Source organism: Parasteatoda tepidariorum, chromosome 6 (genome assembly GCF_982258835.1).
Source record: "Parasteatoda tepidariorum strain Cologne lab strain chromosome 6, Ptep-v5.0, whole genome shotgun sequence".
NCBI lineage: Eukaryota > Metazoa > Arthropoda > Arachnida > Araneae > Theridiidae > Parasteatoda > Parasteatoda tepidariorum.
Genome location: NC_141760.1, coordinates 97525131 through 97547451, shown reverse-complemented (window position 1 = coordinate 97547451; position 22321 = coordinate 97525131). Strand labels below are relative to the sequence as shown.

At 27.1% G+C, this 22321-nt stretch overlaps 1 protein-coding gene across 1 annotated transcript in view; it reads left to right on the top strand.

Moving 5' to 3' along the window:
* Positions 1 to 660: 660 nt before the first annotated feature.
* Positions 661 to 22321, top strand: part of LOC107436457 (homeobox protein SIX6-like) — a 65041-nt gene continuing 43380 nt past the window's right edge. The window contains 1 exon segment of the mRNA NM_001323801.1: positions 661 to 1435. Coding sequence (NP_001310730.1) covers positions 819 to 1435 — 617 coding nt within the window. The 5' untranslated portion in view covers positions 661 to 818.

The window sequence follows — 22321 nt, the reverse complement described above, 5'->3', positions numbered from 1 at the left end:
TGTGAAATACTTAAAGAATCAAAAAGCTGTGCGAAATATTGGTAGCACAAAACAAAGCAATGTTTGATTCAACATTCAAAAACAATATATTATTTAATTGAGCAATGAGAGGTATTGCAATGTTTGATCAATGTCGTATTAAACGTGTTTAATACTAAACAAGTTTAAAATAATTAGAATAGTATGTCGATGGATGACATTTCCTAGATTCAATAAATGTAAATCCAGATGGAAATTAGGAAGATAAAAATAAATAAACCATGTAGATTCCACAAGTGATTTTCAACTTATTGATAAGAATCTAACTGGAAAAATAATAGTCGTAAATAACACGAGGAAAAATTCGTTTCATAAACTAGAATAATAACTTCCAAATATGATTTCAAAAAATGTACCATTTGCCCACCAAATCAAATTTCTTAAATAAAAAATATTATTTTCACTTGATAGTATCGCTGAATAAACATAACACAGATTAATTCTTTAAAGAAACTTTCTCATCTTTGGTGTCATTGGCGCAGTTCACCTGTATGCTTGGCGCTTGGTCGGATATCACGGGACCGGTTTCATCCTTGGCGGCGAGAGAATCGCTTTCACTGCGGCAACCCTGGCCGTATGCACGAGGGGACGTGAGGCTAAAAGAGGATCGAACACCTCCTCACTTACTACTGAGACAAGGGAGTTGGAACGACCGGCCATAGGACACCTTCCTTTTCTATTTACTGCCCCTCTTCTAAGCTGAGCTGTCCACACTTCCGCCATTAAATACCACCAGACGATAATAAGAGGGGGGATCAGCACCCATTCGTCAGGCAGTGATGGCTTTAGGACTGGGCCCCGCTGCAGCGGCGGCCTACAGTCCCATGTTCGTCCTTCCGACGCTTAATTTTACCGTTAACCAGGTGGCAGCGGTATGCGAAACACTCGAAGAAAGTGGGGACATTGAAAGATTGGGACGATTCCTGTGGTCCCTGCCAGTTGCACACCCAAATTGCAGTGAACTCAATAAAAACGAGGCGGTCCTCAGGGCCCGGGCCCTCGTGGCCTTTCACACCGGCAGTTTCAGAGAACTTTACCACATTCTGGAGAGTCACCGGTTCACTAAGGCCTCCCATACCAAATTGCAAGCCATGTGGCTCGAGGCCCACTATCAAGAGGCCGAGAAACTAAGGGGTAGGCCCCTGGGGCCAGTGGACAAATACAGAGTTCGAAAGAAGTACCCTCTGCCAAGGACTATTTGGGACGGAGAACAGAAAACTCACTGTTTCAAGGAGCGAACCCGAAGTCTTTTGAGAGAATGGTACCTCCAGGACCCCTATCCTAATCCGACCAAAAAGAGAGAGCTGGCTCAGGCCACAGGACTTACTCCCACGCAGGTCGGTAATTGGTTCAAAAACAGACGGCAAAGGGACAGGGCAGCAGCAGCGAAGAATAGGTAAATTATTATTTTTTATCCATATGTTTTTCTATTTTGATGTAATTTTTTATAGCCAGCATCTTGATATTGTCTTTCTAAAGTTGATATCAACGTTAACAATTTGCGGAATCGGTTTTATTTTAACAAATCTTCGCAGGTCTATTTTAAATAGTATCTTTAAAAGGTTTGATCTAGAATAAAATGCAACTAATATTTATGTATAATAATATTAACACCTAAATTCTCTTCTTCAAAAATGCATTTGCGTGATTGAATTGTATTAAATTCAAAAACACTTATTTCTAGAAATGTTATTAAAGAGACAATAAAACCTTGTTTATCTTAAATGTCTATCTTGTCTAATTAAAAGGACAAATCGTTAAATAAGTTGGCTTTAAACTTAATTTTCACGTAATACATAAACTAATATTTCATACTTTTCAAAGGACTTCAAACGAGGCTTAGAGTTTGTAAAGTGTCTGTTAAAAAAATTTAAAACAGCAATATATTTGAATAGTTTGAATTTATATATTTATTGGGAAAAAAAACTTCAAAAACACTGAGTAGAGGGGGAAAAACATAGCAGTGTGTTTTGTCATAATATTAATGTATACCATTAATTATTATATGTTTCAAAATTTATTTTTCTTGAATGTACGTATAACATAAATGTAACAACTTATAGTAAGAATTATTTGTGTGTAAATGGTATAAAAATAAAATGTTGATGAAGCTTTGAAATAAAAAATAATTATGTTAGGCCCATATGAAACCTGTTGTAAATATTAACATAAGGACTTTTTTGCACACATTAATCCTCTTTAAAAGTGAATTAGTAAAAGTTTTAAAAAATAAAAACGGTTATCAGTAAATTAATGTTCATAACAATAAAATATAGCAATAAGTAGGGCACTAGATTTTGTAATAGCTTCTGCAATAGCGTCTGGAACAAAGTTGGAAAACTAAAAATAAATAATTTAAAATAACACCAATTATGTAATATGTCGATAAGACTTAAATTGCTAAAATTAAAAGAGAGAAACATTATTTTGAAACATTTTACTGTCTATATATACCACACAATATTCACGAAAACGAATACACGTTTCAAGTTTAAGTACCATAATTTAAAATAATTACATAATTTTTGAAAATAATTACCCTAATTATCTTAATTATAACTTATTCTCCATTGTTAGGGAATTTTGTTTACACGCACCAAAACTTGCGGATTTATTTATTAAAATGGGATTTTTGTTTTCAATAAATAACAAGCATTATTGCTTATTTTAGCTTTTTCAATGCTTCTTTTTTAATTTACTTGGGACGAAACATATTTTTTAGCATAAAAAAAATAATTTAGATAGAGCTTGCTTAATCAAAACAAACGGCATAGTATTTAAAAACAAATTCTCGAAAGACATGTATAAATTTCCCTATTCAAAATGGTACCATATGGACTCTTCTGCAAGTTTAAAACACTATAGATAAAACAATGTCTTTGAAAGGAATCGACAAACACCGATTCTTCACCTTTAATAACTAAAAGGTAGTTTCTAGTGCAGAATTATTTCGGAAAATGTTTGATCCTGAATATATAATGAATAGAAAAGTAAACTTTTCAAGATTATTTTCAATTTTGGGGACCATTTAACATCAGTGCACATAAACCTATATCGATCAAGCGATATAAATTTATATTATTTGTTAGCAGAGGTAGACAATTTCTGATTACTGCTTATCATCGTGTCTTAAAATTTATGACTGATTCCTAAATTTTATAATATACAATTGAGATGAAAGATTTTTGTAATTTTTAATTCCATTAATAAAAATATCCTATTGTTTTCTAAAAAATGAATAAAAATTAATTTTATTGTCTTGAAACTTTTACCATCGTGTCCTAAAATTCATGACTGGTTTCTAAATTTTCATAATGCGCAATTGAGATGAAATATTTTTGTAATTTTAATTCCCTTAATAACAAATCCTGTTGTTTTCTAAAAAAAAAAATGATTTCATTGTCTTGAAACTTTAATCATCATGCCTTAAAATTTATGACTGGTTTCTAAATTTCTCAAATATTCAATTGAGATAACAAATTTTTGCAATTCTTACTTCCATTAAGACGAATCCATCTGTTTTCTAAAAAAAAAATTTTTTTTTTCTGATGTCTTGAAACTTTTATCATCGTGTCTTAAAATTTATGAATGGTCCTGAAAATTTATCTAATATTCAATTGAGATAACAAAGTTTTGTTATTTTTACTTCCATCATAACGAATCCTGTTGTTTTCAAGAAGAGAAAAAAAATCGGTGTGTAGACACTTTTGTTATCGTGTCTTAAAATTTATGACTGGTTTCTAAATTTCTATGCTATGCAATTGAGATAACAAATTTTTGGAAATTTTAATTTCATTATTAAAAAAAAAGCCTGTTGTTTTCTAAAAAAAAAAAAAAAAGTTGTTTTCGGTGTTTGGAAACATTTATCATGTTTCTATCCTTGACAGTTTCTACAATCAATTTTTTTCAAAATTTTTGAATTGTTAAAATGGGAGTACGCGGATGATGTTTAAAATTTAACAATGATCCTATAGCATACATAAATTAATTTGATTACATAATGTAAACTAATTGCTAAATATAATGTTTAATAATGTTTAAATTCAAACGCGGATAATATTTAAAACTAAACAATGATGCTATAGCATACATAAATTAATTTGATTATATAATTTAAAATAATAGCTAAAATTATTAAAAGTCTTTAGTGTTATTTTGCAGTTACTTAATATTATATTTATTTACTGAATAATCAAAAACATGATTAAAATTATTATAAGTCTTAAGCTTTGAGAAAACAATCAGTGTATCTTGGAAAAAGAGCTTTTTGTTCTAAGAAACACTACATGCTTCTACAAAAAGATTATCTTATGCAAGTTATCAAATTCATTAAGATAACTTTAAAAGGCATTGTAAACTTTATATTAATGCAATGATGAAATAAGAGTAAAAGAAATTAAAATTTTCGCTGATATCTTCCTTTTTGTTTTTTTTCCTAAATATTTTACAAAGTAATTTAATTTGATAAGAAGTATTACAATTATAATATGTTTTTTAACGTCATAAAATTTTATAAGGGTTAAATATGATTGCTTCTGATTCTAGGAAACTTTTTTAAATTTAAGAATAATGAATTATACTACCGTTCAAATTTGCTTCAACCTTAATATGGTTGTTATATCATGTTATCGTAATTCATAAAATTGATAATCTAACTAAAATTTAATTATGTATTAAATATGATTGCACCTGACTCTTCAGAACGTGCTGAACAATAATATTGTTTAAATTTGTTTTAGCTATATTATGGTGCTAAACTAAACCATATTATCGTAATTTAGTAACCTAAATTAAGCTTGATTATTTGTTAAACATGATTACACTTGACTCTAACACACCTTTAGAAATTCTGGGGCATCATTAATTATAATAACGTTTATATTTGCTTTAACCTCGTTATGATGCAAAGTTAAATCATATTATCGTACTTTTCAAACTTTATTAAATCATAATAAAATTCAACTTGAACCAGGTTTAATTTCACACTTTATTATGAGAGCAGAAAATTCGAGCCATATTGTGAACCAACGTTGAATTGACTACATATGCTTATTTAAGATCAACGAATGTAACATAAAACTGCGGTTTAGTAAATATAGTACGTTGGTTTTTATTAAATTAGTATATTTACAACATTGCTTCAATTTCTCATATGAGCGATAATCTTCAAATATAAAAATGTGATAGTAAAATTCTAAAAGTTTTTCTTTTTCATATTTACTTATCCTTTTTTGCTATAAGTAACTAATCGGTTAACAATTTACTGTAACAAATTGAATAAATTACATTACATTCGTCGTTCGTGCTAGACATTAAGCGAGTAGTCAACATTTAGTCATCGCAAGCAACCACGTTGGTTACCTAACCGGTTATTATTCGTGTTATTCAATACGAAAAAAAAAATACATAAATGCGAAAAAAAATTCACTCTGCGCCTTCTAAAGGGTAAGCAAATGATATAATCCGGTCTATCCAACAATTTACATGACAAAATACATTTTTTAAAAACGAAAAAAAAAATTACTTTCAGTAAAATTGATGCTATTTTCACTTTGTCACTGTATGTAATTCAAAAATTACTTACAGGGACAAAAGTTAGTTTTTGTTTCCTTATCAGTTTTCCTATTTGTAATATTTTAAAAAATCAACAAGAATACCAAAAGTGATTTTAAAAATAACGAGATCTAATTGATTATAAGTGTTATAATTTAAAAATAAAATGCAAGTACTAATTTCTTGTGTCTATCATTTTTGTGCAATTAATTTTTATTTACCTACATAAAAGTTGTTAAATTTCTTTAAGATAAGGTTTTACACTATATGTATTAAAAAATTAATGGATGTTATAAGTAAATTTTTCTTTAAATACTATGAATCATTGCAGTAAATTTAAGAGCAAAAGGTGCAGGATACTTTAATTAAAAAGTTAATTTAAAATGAACTTATCTTTTAAAACGTAAATTAAAGATCTCATAAACTTGAAGCGTTTTTTAAACTGATCCTTTTTAATTGAAATCAGTGTCAGTCAAATTATTAATCAATTATATGAAGTAAGAGGAAAAAAAATTGTGGTTAATATTTCAAATGTTTGTAGTATGTTATGTGACTTAATATTTGATACTTAAGCAGGAAGTCCTGGAAACATTTCTATAGGATAATTGAAGTAATAATCGATAAATATCTGAAATGCAAAAGTTGCAAAAACGTTTTTTTCTTCTTCTCTTTAATTTAAAGCATTTTTTGAAAAGTTACAGAAATATTTTCATAACGCATCAAAACGTCAATTCGAAATCTTTCATTTTCGCAACCGATATTGAACAATAACATCTACGTTTCTATATATTCAAAAAGTTTCGGAAATATTAAAAGAACGTTTTGTTTCACTATGAAAAGGTTATGGTTTTTAGAAAACATACTTAATCAATAAGGAGAACATTCGCAATACATTATAATATGTTTTTAGGAGATTAAAACAGTGTGTGTGAAATTCAAAAGGCACTTTTTATTCCGTATTTCCATTTGATGAGATATTTTGTATCGAGATTTAAAAAAGTGAAAAATTTCGATTTGTCTTAATTTTTAATTTAGTATTTATTTATTTTCTGAAATTTTTCTTTTAAAGTATTTAAAGAAAAGAATTTTTTTTCAAATGTTATTATTTTATACGTAATAATTTAGAACAATTTATATTCCAAAATTACAGATTTTTTTTTTTTATCCAAAAAGAAAAGGAATGCGGAATTGAAATAAGTGAATTTTTGATATTTCTTAATGAATTCAACTATCGTAGGGTTGTCGTGATAGAGAATATACGGAAAAAAGTTTAAAAAAAGCTTTAATTGACGAATTTTGCTTTTACGTGAAGGACTCTTCATCAAAAACTGAAGGACCTGAATGCTAAAAACTTTAATTGATGAATTTTGTTTATACTTAAGAAAATCTCATCAAAACCTAAAGGACCCGGATGCATGTTTGAGTCAGGGAAACGTGACTTTAGTCATTTACGCCCCATCTCAGCCTACCTGGAGAGCAATTAAAAAATCGAATAAGTGAAAGAATTACACTTTTTGTTAAAATTAATATTTAATTAAACTGCTAAAAAAGAATTTTTAAAAAGAACATAGAAGGGGTTAGTTAAACCTGTTTTTTTCTTTACAACATAAAAATTATCTACGCATAAGTAAAACTCTTTTTAAGCAATATACCTTGCATCTCGCACGTTATTTTTCCATTTTCCAAGCTTTAACACTTTGAGCACGAAAGAGAATTTTTTTTATTCGTTTTTGACTTTTCTCGTTCTTTTTCAATCTACCCCACTAACAGTTGACGTTCAGTGGTAAAAATTAACAGAAAATTTTTTCGTAATTTTTAATTACCAAGAAACGGGGAAGGGGGGGGATAAGATACGTAAAACCAGGAAAGACATTAAGATCGAGCAGTGTTTAAGTAAAAATTATCTCACTGTTCTTTAAATGTTAATGTATTTTTTTTTATAACTTCAGTTTTGCGTTCGTTATCAAACGCATGTGAGACTTTTTTTTTATTCTCAAGCATATTTTACGAACTTATTGGCTTTTAACTTTTTGTACTGAAAAAACGTGAAAAAATAATGTCGTTTTCTTCAATTTGCGCTTAATGACTCATTAAATCTTAAATGAAATGAAAATGGTTCTTAAAAGCCATGACTATTATTTGCATACGTCTTAGACGAACAGAAAATTTGTTTTTACACGGTTTTAATGACTTTAACCACGAAAAGGCCAATCACCGAAAGAAAAAAAAACAATGTTCACATACATATTCATGTAGGAAAGAAAAGGGGAAAAAAAAAGGAAATGATCGAAAAATTTCTCAAGTTTTGAGGAAGTTTTTTTTTGAAGGGCTCTGTGAGGATCTTAATATTGATGAGAGCTGTAAAGAAAACAATTTCGAAGTTTCCATTTTATACAATGTTAAAAACACACGCAAAAACTTTAGGTAATGAATATTTTTTCTTCTTTAATTAGAAAACAACCAAATGAATTTTTTTTAGCAATTTTAATGGTAAGACTTACAGAAAAAAGGTCTTAAATTGTGTTTGTTCGTTTAAAATCATAAAAAGCTCTTTTATTAAAAAAAAATTATTTTTAATTAAATATACTGATAAAGGTAAAACATATATTTTAAATAACTGCTTGCTGAAAAACAAAATAAAATGGCTGTAATTTACTAAAAAATAATTCAACGCAAAAAAAATATTTTTTATTAAAAAAATATGAATCTTCTGATGTTTTTACAATTTTTGTATTTACTGCTGTTGATTTGTTATAAAAGCTACAATTGTTAAATAACTTAATTTACCACGAGGCTGTTACTGCTGTTGATAATATTTACGAAAATCAAATGAAAGCAGGATTAGTACGATATGAATACTTTAAAAAGCAAAAATAGAGATTAATAATTTTTTTCAGAATTCCTTACAAAGTAATTTCTTTAAAGCTACCACAAGGACAGTTCTTTTACCCATTTAAAATTATAAAATATTCTTTTATTAAAAAAAATCTTTAATTTTTTTAATTCATTTAACAATTATAAATTTTATATTTGTTATTTTGTTATAATAGAAAGAAATAGAATGAGTTAGGTGTAAAAAGTATTATAAGCATTCTTCGAAGTATAAAAATTAATAATTTGATACTGTTTTGAAAATACTACGATACTATGGTACTATTTATAATGCAAAATAGAATTAAGGCAGAGGTATATTCTAAAAAATTGCTGATTATTGTAGATCAACACATTAGATAAAATAATAAGAAATCTGCAAAAATAGATTTGAAATTTTGATATCTTAAAATGTTCTGAAACTTCACTTTATGGTACATAAATTTGTATGCAGACACTTAATAGAAAATTATGAGGATTTTAATTAAGTCAGCTAAATTAAGTCTCTATATTTTTTTCCTAGGAATATTGGTAAAAAAATGGAATGCCTAATGTGAAATGAGTGTATATATAAAAATTATCGATAACATTTTGAATTTAATTTTCAATTTTTATGTAAAGTATAAAATAGTATTCAATTGAACTTTTAGTAGCTTGAACTATTAGTCAAATTTTCATTTGTTTACAGAATATATTCGTTTAACACTCTGAGAGTATATCACAGGTTTTTCATTATTTCATAAACCTGTTTTCCTGCACAACAAACAACATTTTCCCATTGCATTAAATTAAAATAAGATGTATTAATGGATTTTTATAACAACTTTCTATTTAAACCATTCTATAAATTAACTCTAAATCTTATTAGATTTTTGCCTATGTAAATCATTCTATGAATTAACTTTAAATTTTAATTAGGTTTTTGTCTGGGTAAATCCTTCAATGGACTAACTTCAAACATTATTTGGTTATGGCGTATGTAAACCATTCTATGACTTTACTTCACATATTAACTAAAATTGTGATAATATAAAATCATTTTATTTGACATCACATCTTAATCAAGTTTGCGAAAGTATTTACCACATTATTGGATTGATTTCCTACCTTAATTAAGTAAATGTAATCCATTTTTTGGAATAACATCGCAAGTAATAAATAAAAACCATGCTATAAATTAAATTGTCTCAAAAATTTTAGCATTTTTTAAAATTAAGATTTATTATAATAGTTTTTTTAAATAGGTTAACACTTTTAAAAACGAACTAAATTGACTACTTAAAATACTTATTACTTCTAAAACGCTATTTAAAATACCTATTACTTCTAAAAAAGTTGGTGGAAAATGTATTCCATTTTTTAGAATAACCTCACAAATAATAAATAAAAATCATTCTATAAATTAAATTGTTGCAAAACTTTCAGCAATTTTTTAAAATGATGATTTATTACAATCGTTTTTTAATAGGTTAATACTTTTAAGAACGAATTAAATTGACTATTTAGAATACTTATTACTTCAAAAACGCCAAAATTATAATGCGAATTGGAGCTGGCGTGAATATTGAGCGTCTTGATCTATTCCTTTATGCATGTGAAGTATTTAGTTGCATAAAAGATCATCCGGCATGCTCGCGTGAGAACAAAATAGCAGTACGCATTTCCATTGCATTACATTTTTGCTTTCTAAGCGAAAAACAAGTGTTATCACCCCACACTTTCGCCCAGCGCATTCTTCCTTCCAAGAAGCATCATCGTCCACTTCACGTGATGGTCGAATTTGCATACACAAGAAAAGTGCCTGACGTGGGTGCTTATCTGCATCCATATTCCCTTTCCCACGTCCAGAATATGATATCAAATTCGGTGAAACCGTCCGCACCTGTGGACTTTTTATGAAAAAAATGGACACGAGATTAAGATAAACATAAAAGGGCATTCTATTTCGTTGCTCAGAGTGAGCACGAGGGATATTGCGTAATCCGTTGATACACTGTGGTTAAAAACCCGATACTTATTATTATTACTATTTTTTTTAAAAAAAAAAAGAATTAAAAATTGTTTTTAATTAGACATAAAAATTAAATTTTCTCTCAAAGTAAAATTTAAGAATCATATATAATCAAGATGATCAGGTAGAAAATACATCGAAAAATTAAGTAACATTGATATTATGCTTAAGCAATTTAAAATTTTGATTAAGTTATTCATATTCATGGGAAATTATATTTTTTATATCGACCATTTATGAATTTTTAAATATTTATCGATTATCTCTCCTTTTATCATTTATGAACATGTAAAAAATTTCCTTCAATTATTTTTTTCGTACATGTATGATATGTTTTCGCTTAAACATAAATAAGTAGCTCAAATATATCCAACTTTTAAAACAAAATTGGAGTAAAATTTTTTTTCAACTTCCAAACCTTTTAACGACGTTTAAAACCAAATAAGGTAAATGTTATAAAGGTTTCTTTTTCAATTATTTTTCATAAATATTTTCTTTTCTTGCAATTTTTTTTCCTTTATATTAATATTATAAATTATTTAAACCATTTCTTTTTTACAAATTTTCTCATTTTCCTATTATTTAGAAACATTTTGTTCGTTTTAAGGGTTTTTTAAGGTACTTTCTAACTGAGTTCAACACTCTTCCGCTATTAAGAAACATGATATTCCTATATACATGTTTTCATCTATCATTATTTATAAGTATGTAAACATAATATATCTTTCCTCATAGTTTATAAAGATGTAAAGAATTTCCCCTTAGGTAAATATTTTGTATAAGTATGATATATTTTCGCTTATACATAAATACGGACCTAAAGTATATCCATCTTTCAAAAAAAAAAAAAAAAAAAAAAAAAACAGATTGAAAATACATATTTTTTTCAGCACCTTAACTTTTGAGTGACGTTTAAATTCACATTTTGTAAATGTTTAAACTGAAATTTTTAGCTTTTTCTTAGAAATAGTTCCTTTTCTTGTGAAACCTCTTTTTATATATTTATATTATAAATTTTATGAGTCATTTTCTTTTACTAATAGTCATATTTTTTAATCAATTCGAAATATTTCGCTATTTATTATATCATTTTCAATGAATTATTTAAGCCACTTTCTAACGGAGTCTCACACTCTTCAGCTATTTAGAAACATTGTATTCCTATTTTTATGCTTCAGTTCACACCACTATTGAGGCTGATGAAATTTTATTTCGGGGAACCTCTTTCACCCTAAGGCAATTGGAAAAGCGTCGCTACATATCAACAGGGGGTTGATTTTCTGCTACCTTTTAGTGTACTAAATTAAGCTGAATTTTCTTTCACATTTTTGTACAATAAATTTAAATTTTTATCATTAAAATGCTCATCTCTGTTACGCTCAGAATAATATATTAAATAACTGATTTTAACTTTTAAGTTGTTAAATTTTTCAGCCTTAGAAAATATAGCAACTGCAGAACATATTTTCTCATTAAAACCCATCTTTTTTTAAGGACCTGATTGGAAAAAAAAATTGTGATTTTATGCATTACAAATTAAATTTTAAACTGAAAATTTAAACCTTTTTTTATATTATTAATTTTTTTTAACGAATTTTGCTTTGTTTCCTTTACGACTAAGTCATTTTTTTCCCATTCATATTCAAATATGAATGCTTGGCTTTAACTATTTGATTACAATAGAAATGAATATAAATTAGGTGATAAAATAACCTTTAATTTCTTCTTTTCTTATTTATATTGATAATTAAGATATGCGTATAGTCTTTCAAGTAATTTAAGAATTTTGCTCTGAACTAATAGTTTTTAAACATAGTTTATTTATTTTAATTTATGAAAACCATTTTTGTGTTCAAAAATTAATAAAAACTTATCTAAGAAACAACATTTCTCATAATTTTTTAAAATTCTAAATAGTATTCCAAATTTTTTTTCTCAACTGTGTTTTTATTTGGATTATCATTATTAATAATAATAATAAATTATTATTCTCATTTCTGTCTTATTATTGTGATTTTTTATTTTACTTAATTGTGATTCGCAGACTTATTTACATCTTCTGATTGCTTAAATTTTTCATGTTTTATAAATTCTTTTCTTGGAGTTTAAAAAATTGTAAAATAGATGAAGGTACAAAACACTCCCTTAAAAATTATTATTTTATTTTAATTACTCCAATAATCTGCTTACTTATTAAAATAAAACAGCACAATCACAACATTAAGAGGATGATAAAGCTGTTGAAGTGAACCGAAAGCTTACACTACACTTAACCGTGAACATTAAAGCTAATTATTATAACTTAAAGTTAAGAGAATAGCTGCACGCTGACCAACGTTGAATAACTTGCGTCCACTAGAGCGCTTAATTCTCAGGTTTATTTCACTAATATCAGGAATTGTATTTGATCTTTTATGAAATCGGAAATATTTATGGCGGCCATGGCATAAAATAAAAACTGTTTTTGTCACACTTCGTTGGTTAATTGATCGGATTAACAGAAAGAAGAACTCGGATTTACATTCATATGGTTTTCTTATCTACACTGAAATAAATATTGATTCTAAGAAATTCTTAGAACTGATAAGTATTTTTCTTTTGTTCATGAATAAGTGAACTTTTATGAATTCTTTAGTTATAATATTTTAAAGACTTATACTAACAATTAGCTTGCTTATTTGCACAGCAGACAATAATAATAAAAACAAACTGTTATAAAATTATACATTTCTATGCGCAAGTAAATTAATGAAGAACATTGAAATGTAAATCTCTGCTAGTTATATATGTATTGTTAAAAATGTGTTTAATATTTTAAGAACATATATTAATAATTAGCCTTGTTACAAATATAAAGAAAAACTAAACTTTTTCTTCGCATAAGTGGGTTGGTGTTTTAAAAGTTTTTAAAATCAGTATTGCTAAAGTCTTGATTTGAATTTAAATATTATTTTTGCATAAAAGTATGCTTTTCAATTAATAATAGTTTTAGTAAAATTAAAGTTAATAAAGGAATAAAAAGAAATATTCTTTGTGATTTACGGAGTATTAAAAAATACATTATTACTAATGTTTAAAATAATCAATTAACAAAACTTTTCCAAAAAAATTGAAAAGTAGGACAAGGAAAAAAAAAGATTTATTTCTTGGTTTGCATGTAATTTAAATAAATAAAATTCGGATGTTTGCATAAGATGCGACTGTGTACATTTTAAATCACTCATTATCAAGAAAAATTTATGAATTGTGAATAAATATGAATTAAAATTATGAAAATTATGAATAAAAATTATGAAAATTATGAATAAAAAATATCAATAATGAATCTTAATTTATAATAATAGTAATAATAGAATTTTTTTGCTATGGAATGTCTACAAAAAACATTTTTGTAGAAAATCTGAAAGTTAAAGAAAATGGACAGTTTTATTACTTAATCATTCAAGAATATTTTTTAAGAGCAAAATAATATGCTACTAATCATTAGTCATAAACAATGATTTAAGTAATTAAATATAAAATAATATACATGTTAAAAATTATGAAAGTTTTTCTTTAAAACTAAAGGCTAAATAATTTTTTTTTAAACTCTAATAATCTTTTTTTAAATCAAATTTCTTTAAAATGCTCTTTAGAATTTATGATAAAAAGTTTCAGTTCCTTAAGGGAATGTTAAAATATAAAAAAAAAATTGTATTTACATAAAGTATCAAGCATCGCTGATTGAAATTTCAATTAAATCCGAACATACTAACCACGTTTTATAAAGAAATCGTCTTTCATTTTTTTCTTTATCGAAACGAAGGATTTAATTTTAGTTCTTTTCCGACTGCGAATGAGATTTCTTTGAGTTTAATTTTCTTATCACAGAAAAGAAAATTATTTTTTTACTCGAATTTTTTCAATCTGTCCAATATAACGCCAGTTATTGGCGTTTTTCTCATCAATTCAATGTTTGTGGAAGTATTAATTCTGGAATTCTGGGAAATAGAATGAAGGGGGGAAATAATTTTTTACTTCACCCCGCAATTTAAAAAGAGAAACTTGATATTTACTTTTGATAAAGAAAGATCAGATGTAAAAAGTGATGACATGATTTGCTTAAAATTATATTTAGCTTTTTTTTTTGTAAGTTTTTTTTTTTAGTGTTTACATTAAGAAGCAAGTAGGGACTATTTTTTTTTTTTAAAAATTTATTCAGTGATATTTTTGTGAGATGGCGCTATACATATGCTTGTGATTTTATTGTAGCAAAAGATTTACAACATATATTTTTATATTATAAAGGGTATTTCAGAATATATTATTTTAATATATATTATTTTAATATATATTTAGATAAAAAAAATTAATATAAATTTTGACAAAGCTACATTTAATCTTACAATAATTTAAGAAAAATTACAATAGAAAAAGTTATATATTTTATATTAAATGACTAAAAAAGATTAAATCTACACTGAGAAAAAAAAGTATGGTCAAAGCTAAAAGTATATGGTGAAATTTACCGTGTTTCAGGCTCTATGGGAACATGAAAAATTTTGGTCAGTTTTACCGAAGCGCTTTGGTAATGATTTTGGTAAAATTAAAAATAAAATAATTTTTTATAATGTATGATAAAATTTGCTGAATATGGAAAAATTTGGTAATTTTCTTATGATACCTTAAGGCATGACATAAAAACCATTTATTCAGTTAAATTTACTTTTCAGTTTTGTATTTTTTATTAAATGTGTGGTAATACAAACTTATAATCATAAAACCCAAAATTTCCGGCAAGTAGTTACTATGTGAACAGAAAAATTAGCAAATAGATGGTTTAAATACTATACATTTTTATTTTACTATTCAGAATTATGTTATTATTTTTAACCAGAAATGCCATTACCGCAAAATACTGTAATTATGGCAGAATTTCTTTTCCTTGAGTAATTCCAATAGTTTAAGCTTTAAATTTTTACTGGCACAAATATTTCTGTCTCATTAATAATGTTTAGTTTAGTAAATGCAGAATACAGTGGACGCCACTTATAAAATCACTTGATCATTAAATCAGCTATTTTTTTAAAAATCAAAACAGCAAAAACAGAATCATTACAATATCAAAACTTGCTAAAATCTATTTTAAGAAAATTCGTATCAGCCTGGAATGAAATCAAAAAGTTTTGGACACAATAAAATATTAAAGTAAAATTAAAAACAAAAAATCTTATTCTTTATTACATTCTTGTGGAATTTAATACTTAATTTCATTTTATTTTTGTAGTTTTTAGTATTTTTCCCAATCCACTCTTTAAGGCCTTTTGTATACACTTGAAACTAACTGGCAACTGACTTTTGTTCAAGTTAGAAAGGGAAAAAAGACCTGAAATTAGCATTCAAAGAGAGATTATATGTTTTAAGAAAATTCGTATCAACCTGGAATGAAATCAAAGAGTTTTGGACACAATAAAATATTAAAGTAAAATTAAAAACAAAAAATCTTATTCTTTATAACATTCTTGTGGAATTTAATACTTAATTTCATTTTATTTTTGTAGTTTTTAGTATTTTTCGCAATTCACTCTTTAAAGCCTTTTGTATACACTTGAAACTAACTGGCAACTGACTTTTGTTCAAGTTAGAAAGGGAAAAAAGACCTGAAATTAGCATTCAAAGAGAGATTATATATTTAAAGAAAATTCGTATCAACCTGGAATTAAATCAAAAAGTTTTGGACACAATAAAATACTAAAGTAAAATTAAAAACAAAAAATCTTATTCTTTATAACATTTTTGTGGAATTTAATACTTAATTTCATTTTATTTTTGTAGTTTTTAGTATTTTTCCCAATTCACTCTTTAAGACCTTTTGTATACACTTGAAACTAACTGGCAACTAACTTTTGTTCAAGTTAGAAAGGGAAAAAAGACCTGAAATTAGCATTCAAAGAGAGACTATATATTTTAATTCAATAAAATACATATTATCCCGTGTTTAATAGTCTCTTTGTCTTGGACAATTCTATGTCAAGCATATGATTTTACAATCTATTTCGCTACAAACTTAGCAACACGAAGCGAATTTCTGCGAAGTTTATTCATAATAATGAATATGCTAATAAACCATGAAGCTGGCTGTTATGTTATTTTCTGATAATAATAAAATTGTTATGATTATTGTGATGAATAATCAGCAAAGTGATGGTCATAGTATGCAATAATAATAATAAGAAGAAGAATGTAATGATTGTTCTGATAATTAGTCTTGAAAATGATGATAATTAAGATATTTGATCATGAAGATATTTTTTAAGATTTTAAAACGTAAATTTTATCGTTTTTCTAACTAACAAGTAATTCTTATTGTGACATTTAAATTATTTTAGGTTTTAAATATTGTGCCATGGAGATTAGTTTGTTACAAATAATCAAAGTTATTTTAATTTAATACAATTATATCTCCGAATTGCGAAACTCACTTCCTATAAAGATAGTTTTAGTCGTTCTTATCAACTATTCTATTCAACTTTTTGAACCGTTAAAAGTTTTCAATTCTGAGCCAAAAACGATTCTTAATTTAATACTTTGAATTATCATAGTTTTGAAAATAGTGAGTTATGGACATGCGAAATAATTTAACTGACTCATCTGTTTCAATACATTAATTCTCTTGAATTGCAGAACTCACTTTATGTCTTTCTTATCAACGATTCTATTCAATTTTTCGGGACATTACGGAACAAAAAGTTATCAAACCATCTAAGTATTCATCAAAGAATAATTAATGATGAGTAAGCGAAGATAGGTAAAGAGTTAACAAACAAGAACTAACAAAGCTCGCTCTTGCAAAGCGAGACATGACAAATTTCAGAGAGACGTTTTTCATACCCTGCCCTTATCGGTCTATTACCAACTTAAGATCTCTATCAACACATGTACGTGACCCGCATGTACAACTTCCCGTGCGCAATTGTCCATGGGTCCATAAAGCATCCTCAGAGACAACTTGGCGCAATGGAAAATCACTTATCAGGCGCTTAAAGAGTAAAGAAAAGAAAGATTACGGCGTGAAAAGTACAACTACCAGTGAAATCTTCCCTTTGTTTGCAATCAGAGCTTGGCGCGCAAAATAAAACTCCACTACTCATCAAATCATCTGATGGACTCTTGGCTATTATAAAAATACAAGTGGGTCAAAGAGCGAGTAGCAGCCATTTGGAAATCCGTTGAAAGATTCCAAATGAGTAATCTACTACCGATGAGCAATTATTTAAAAAAGACACTACCCGTGGTTCTTTCTTTCTTCCAAGAGCTTTTCCAATGTTTAGTTCCGCTTGCTGGAGATAACTTGCGTTTTAGTTCTGTTAAAAGCGAAATCTTTTTTAAAAAAAACCGTTATGTGCTTCTTCGCGTTGTTGCCAAGATAAGAAAAATGATTTAAAGAATATGTAGTCAAGACCTTTTTTTCTCTTTTTCTTTTGAGAAGTTCTTTTATACGTGATAATTGGGTTGTTAAAAGGGGGATATTACTATCTTTACTTGGATAAGTTCGTCACAAATGTTTTGTGCTAGACCCAGTTGATGAGAAACGATAATTTTATTTTTCAAAAGTAAAGCTTTGAGTTTAAAGATGACAAGAGAAACGAGTAATCATCTTTTGAAAATTAATTATCCTTATTACATTCAAAAATAAAGTTTTTTGTGCGGTTTTATTTATATTAAAGAAAAGATGTCTATATTAGGATAGAGGATATATAGGTAAATAGATCAGATGTAATTGTTGCCATTATGTTGTTTTCAAGAGTTTATTTTTTCTTTATATAGGAAAGTGGGGGGGGGATAATGACTGTGGCAATTATAAATGTAATAAGTCACGGTTTTTCAAAACTTTTGTAATTACCTTAGCAGTATTACCTTATTTATTTATTTATTTTTGCATTAATATCTTTGTCAAGCTTAGTCTAAATAAAGTCAGGAATTTCGGTAAAACTGTCAATATTTAACCTTAATTGAGTTTTAAAACTATTTTTTATCTAAAAAATTATTTATGAAAACAAAAGGCAATTTTCTGACGATTAAATAAGTAACATGAATTTGCATTTAATTTATGTTTTCAGATTAAATAAGTAACATCCGACACAACAAAAATTATATTAAAGTATGGTATCAAAAAATACAAAAAAATTTTTTTATTTATAGTTATAGAAATATTTTTTTAAAAATTTACTAGCTGCTAGAGAAATTTTTTATTTGTAAATCTGTAAGCATATGATGCATTTTATATTAATATGTACGATAATTTTCATGAAAATTTATCAGCTTGATTTGACATTTGAATTTATAATAAATAAGAATTTATAATAAATTACGGAATCGACATTTAGGAACGTAAGATCAAAAAATAGTTTATTAAACTTGATTATTATTTTATTAATAATTTAGATAACTATGTTACCATTAAATGCTGAAACAATTTAAGGGGAGTATAAAAAAAGTTTAAATCCTTTTTAGTAAGGTATTGAAAATTAAAATCATTAAATTCTTCTTCAAAAATTGACAATATTTTCATTTTATGAAGATTAAAATATGGTTTTCATCTTTCAAAAATGAAAATACAATGCTTTTTATAGTGCCATTTTTTTTAGCCAAACTGTGCATAAATGCAAAGTATTGAACTGTCTTGAGAATCGGGTTCGATCCTCAGTTAAGGTTTGAAGTCTAATCAGCTGCAAGTCGTACGCTAACAGCGTTTGAAGGCGATTTTTTGCGCAATAATAAACACTTTACCACAATTAGGTTGCTTGTCATGAAATGATGGGGCCTAATATCTTGATGGCCCCCAATGGGGTGTTCTCAAGAATGCTTTACTTTATTTAATGCATCAATACAGATAGATATAACTTAGCGATTTCTTCATCGGTCTATAACTAAAGATGTGGCTCAGAGGATAGAGGAGTTCAACTTCCAATCAGATGAACCGGGTTCGAATCCCCGCGATTGCTGGTCGATACGAATTCCGCACCCGACTCACTCTGACCTCTGATGACGTAACATATTCTCAATGGTAAATGGATCACGGGTTAAAGTCTCTTTACCATCAGACTAACCATGGGAGGTTTTCGTGGATTTCTTCTTTATGCAAATGCGAGTTAGTTCCATCAAAAAATCCTCCTCGAAGGCAAATTTTCCCCAATACTTGATCCAGGAGTTCCCTTGTCTTCTGGATTGGGTTCAAAAATACAAGACTATGGAGTTGAACATCAGTTGCTATAAACTCAAAATTGGGACAGCTGTTCAAGGACGGTTATAAAATAAAATAAAGTATAGCTAAATATGGGCTTTCTAATCGATTTGCTTCATGTCTTACTGTTCGTCTTTCACCATTTTTTTCACCATTTAAAAAATCATACATTCAATACAAAGTCTTGTAAATTTGCATGATAAGGAAAGTAAATAAATTTCAAATCCTGAATCAAAAATTGACAATGTTTCTATTTTTATTTCCTAAAAGTAAAAATTTATTGCTTTTTTAAAGCATTGTTGCCCAGCTATACATAGATGCAGTTTGAAGTTGCAGCAAATTCTTCGCCAACCTTCAACTAAAGATGAGCTTTCTAATCATTTTGCTTCATGTCTCACCGATCGTCTTTCGAAAAAAGATTCGAAGTTCAAATCCATTACCGTCCCCTCTTTCCTATTTACCGCGGATATATTCCTCGAATAATTCCTCAATTCTGTCGTCCTGTGATCATGTCATTTCATGGAAACATGAATATTCGGATAGTTATTCGATGCCGGTATCGTTTTTAGTGACTCGAAGAAGATGGCTCCTCATTCTTGTCAGCTCTTTTGATTGCTTTCTTTCCTTCACGCTGCAATAAACGACAGAAGAAATCTTGTAGCATTTTTTTTTCTCTCTTCATGATTTTGCTGTCATTTCGTAAATTTTCGTCCAATCAATTTTCACGATTTTATCTACGTATCGTCTAGACGAGTTGTGTGTTAAGCTGTCATCTGGATTCCCAGCATAAAATAGATGGTATAAATTTATCTCTGGCTATTTGCTTATTTATGTCATGTTAAATAGCATAGCATTAAAAATACATGAAATATAGAGGATTTTGTTAAAATTGCATCTCCACATATAAATATACATTTAATATACATAGATTAAATGTAATTTTGAAGCATTACTTGAGGAGGTAAATTAAAACAAATAGTGAAGCATGTAACTGGATGACAATATTTTTTGTGGGGGGGGGGGTCATCCGAACCCCTCAATCCTCCCTCGGCTATGTTTCTGGCCTTAATAAACCCATTTGACATTTGTTACATCAACATTTTAGTTATATCATATATACATTCCTATTATATATCATATATCTATTTATATTAAATTGTATGACATGTCCACTTGAATAACTTGCCTCAGGTATTAAATGTTAAATAAATATATATAATTTGGAAAAATGATAAATAAATTTATATTATTTTTGAATATTAAATATTTTTACCTTTTCTTGGAATGTTTAATGTTAACTATTACTTTTCAATTATTAAGTTATTTTTTGTTGCATTTTAAACAATTAATAATTTCTTACTTTTACTGTTTACATAGTAAACAAATTTTATCATACTTTGTACCACTAAAGAATTTTTTACAAATTAAATAGCAAATTAAATGGGGGACTTTCTCAATATTTATATATCAATTATTATGACTTCATTCCGTTTTTCATAATGCTGATTGCTATTTTTTTTCCTTTTAATCCTTGAACATACGTTTCAATTTAATTTAAATTTTATAGAAAAAAAACGTTAGGCCGTGTTATAATACTATCCTAAAATACACATTCAATAAAAATTCAATATTATAGAAAAAAGATGCAGATTTGATCAATAATTTAGCAAACTGATTAAGTACACATTTCGATAAACATTTAATTTTATAAAAAAAATATAGAGAGGGTTGTGCTATATTTTAACAACATCCTCAAATACCAAATTTCAATGGAAATTTAGTTTTTCAGAAAATATAAATGCAGAGTCGATCTATACTTTAACAAAATCCTAGAATACACAATTTGATAAACATTTGATTTTATAGAAAAAATAAATAGAGGGTTGGGCTATATTTTAACAATATCCTTGAATACCAAATTTTAATGGAAATTTAGTTTTTTAGGAAATATAAATGCAGAGTCGATCTATACTTTAACGAAATCCTTAGAAACACATTTTGAAAAACATTTAATTTTAAAGAAAAAACACATACAGGGTTGGGCAATACTTTAACACTATCCTCAACTAAATATTTCAACGAGAATTCAACTTCATAGAAAATAAAAATATAGATTTGTTTGCTGTAATTTAACAATCTTTAATCTTTAAACTACTTTTCAATGTGAATTCAATTTTGTTTTTAAAAAATATATATACAGAGTTGTGCTATTCTTTCTTTATACTTTAAGCAGAGTTGTTTAAAGTATAAAGAAAGCACAGCACAACATTTTGAAAATACACTTTAATGAGAATTTAATTTTTAAAATAATCTAAATACAAAATTATGCTATATTCTAACAACGCACGTTTCAATAAGGATTGAATTTTACAGAAAATATCAAAGCTTCCTTGTGCTATATTTTAACAACCTTTCTTAAATGTACATTTCAATGGCAAAAGTTCGCAAGGAAGTATTATTTATGGTTCCAATCGAAATGAAGATCTTTTCCGTCGGATACAAAGATTCATTTTCCCAAAATCTCTCCCCAGAGAATATCTAACAGTTGCTGTCATCACAATGAATGAGTACCTGAGAACAATAAGTGTAGAATATTTTATGTTTACTTTTCTTTGTAGAATCAG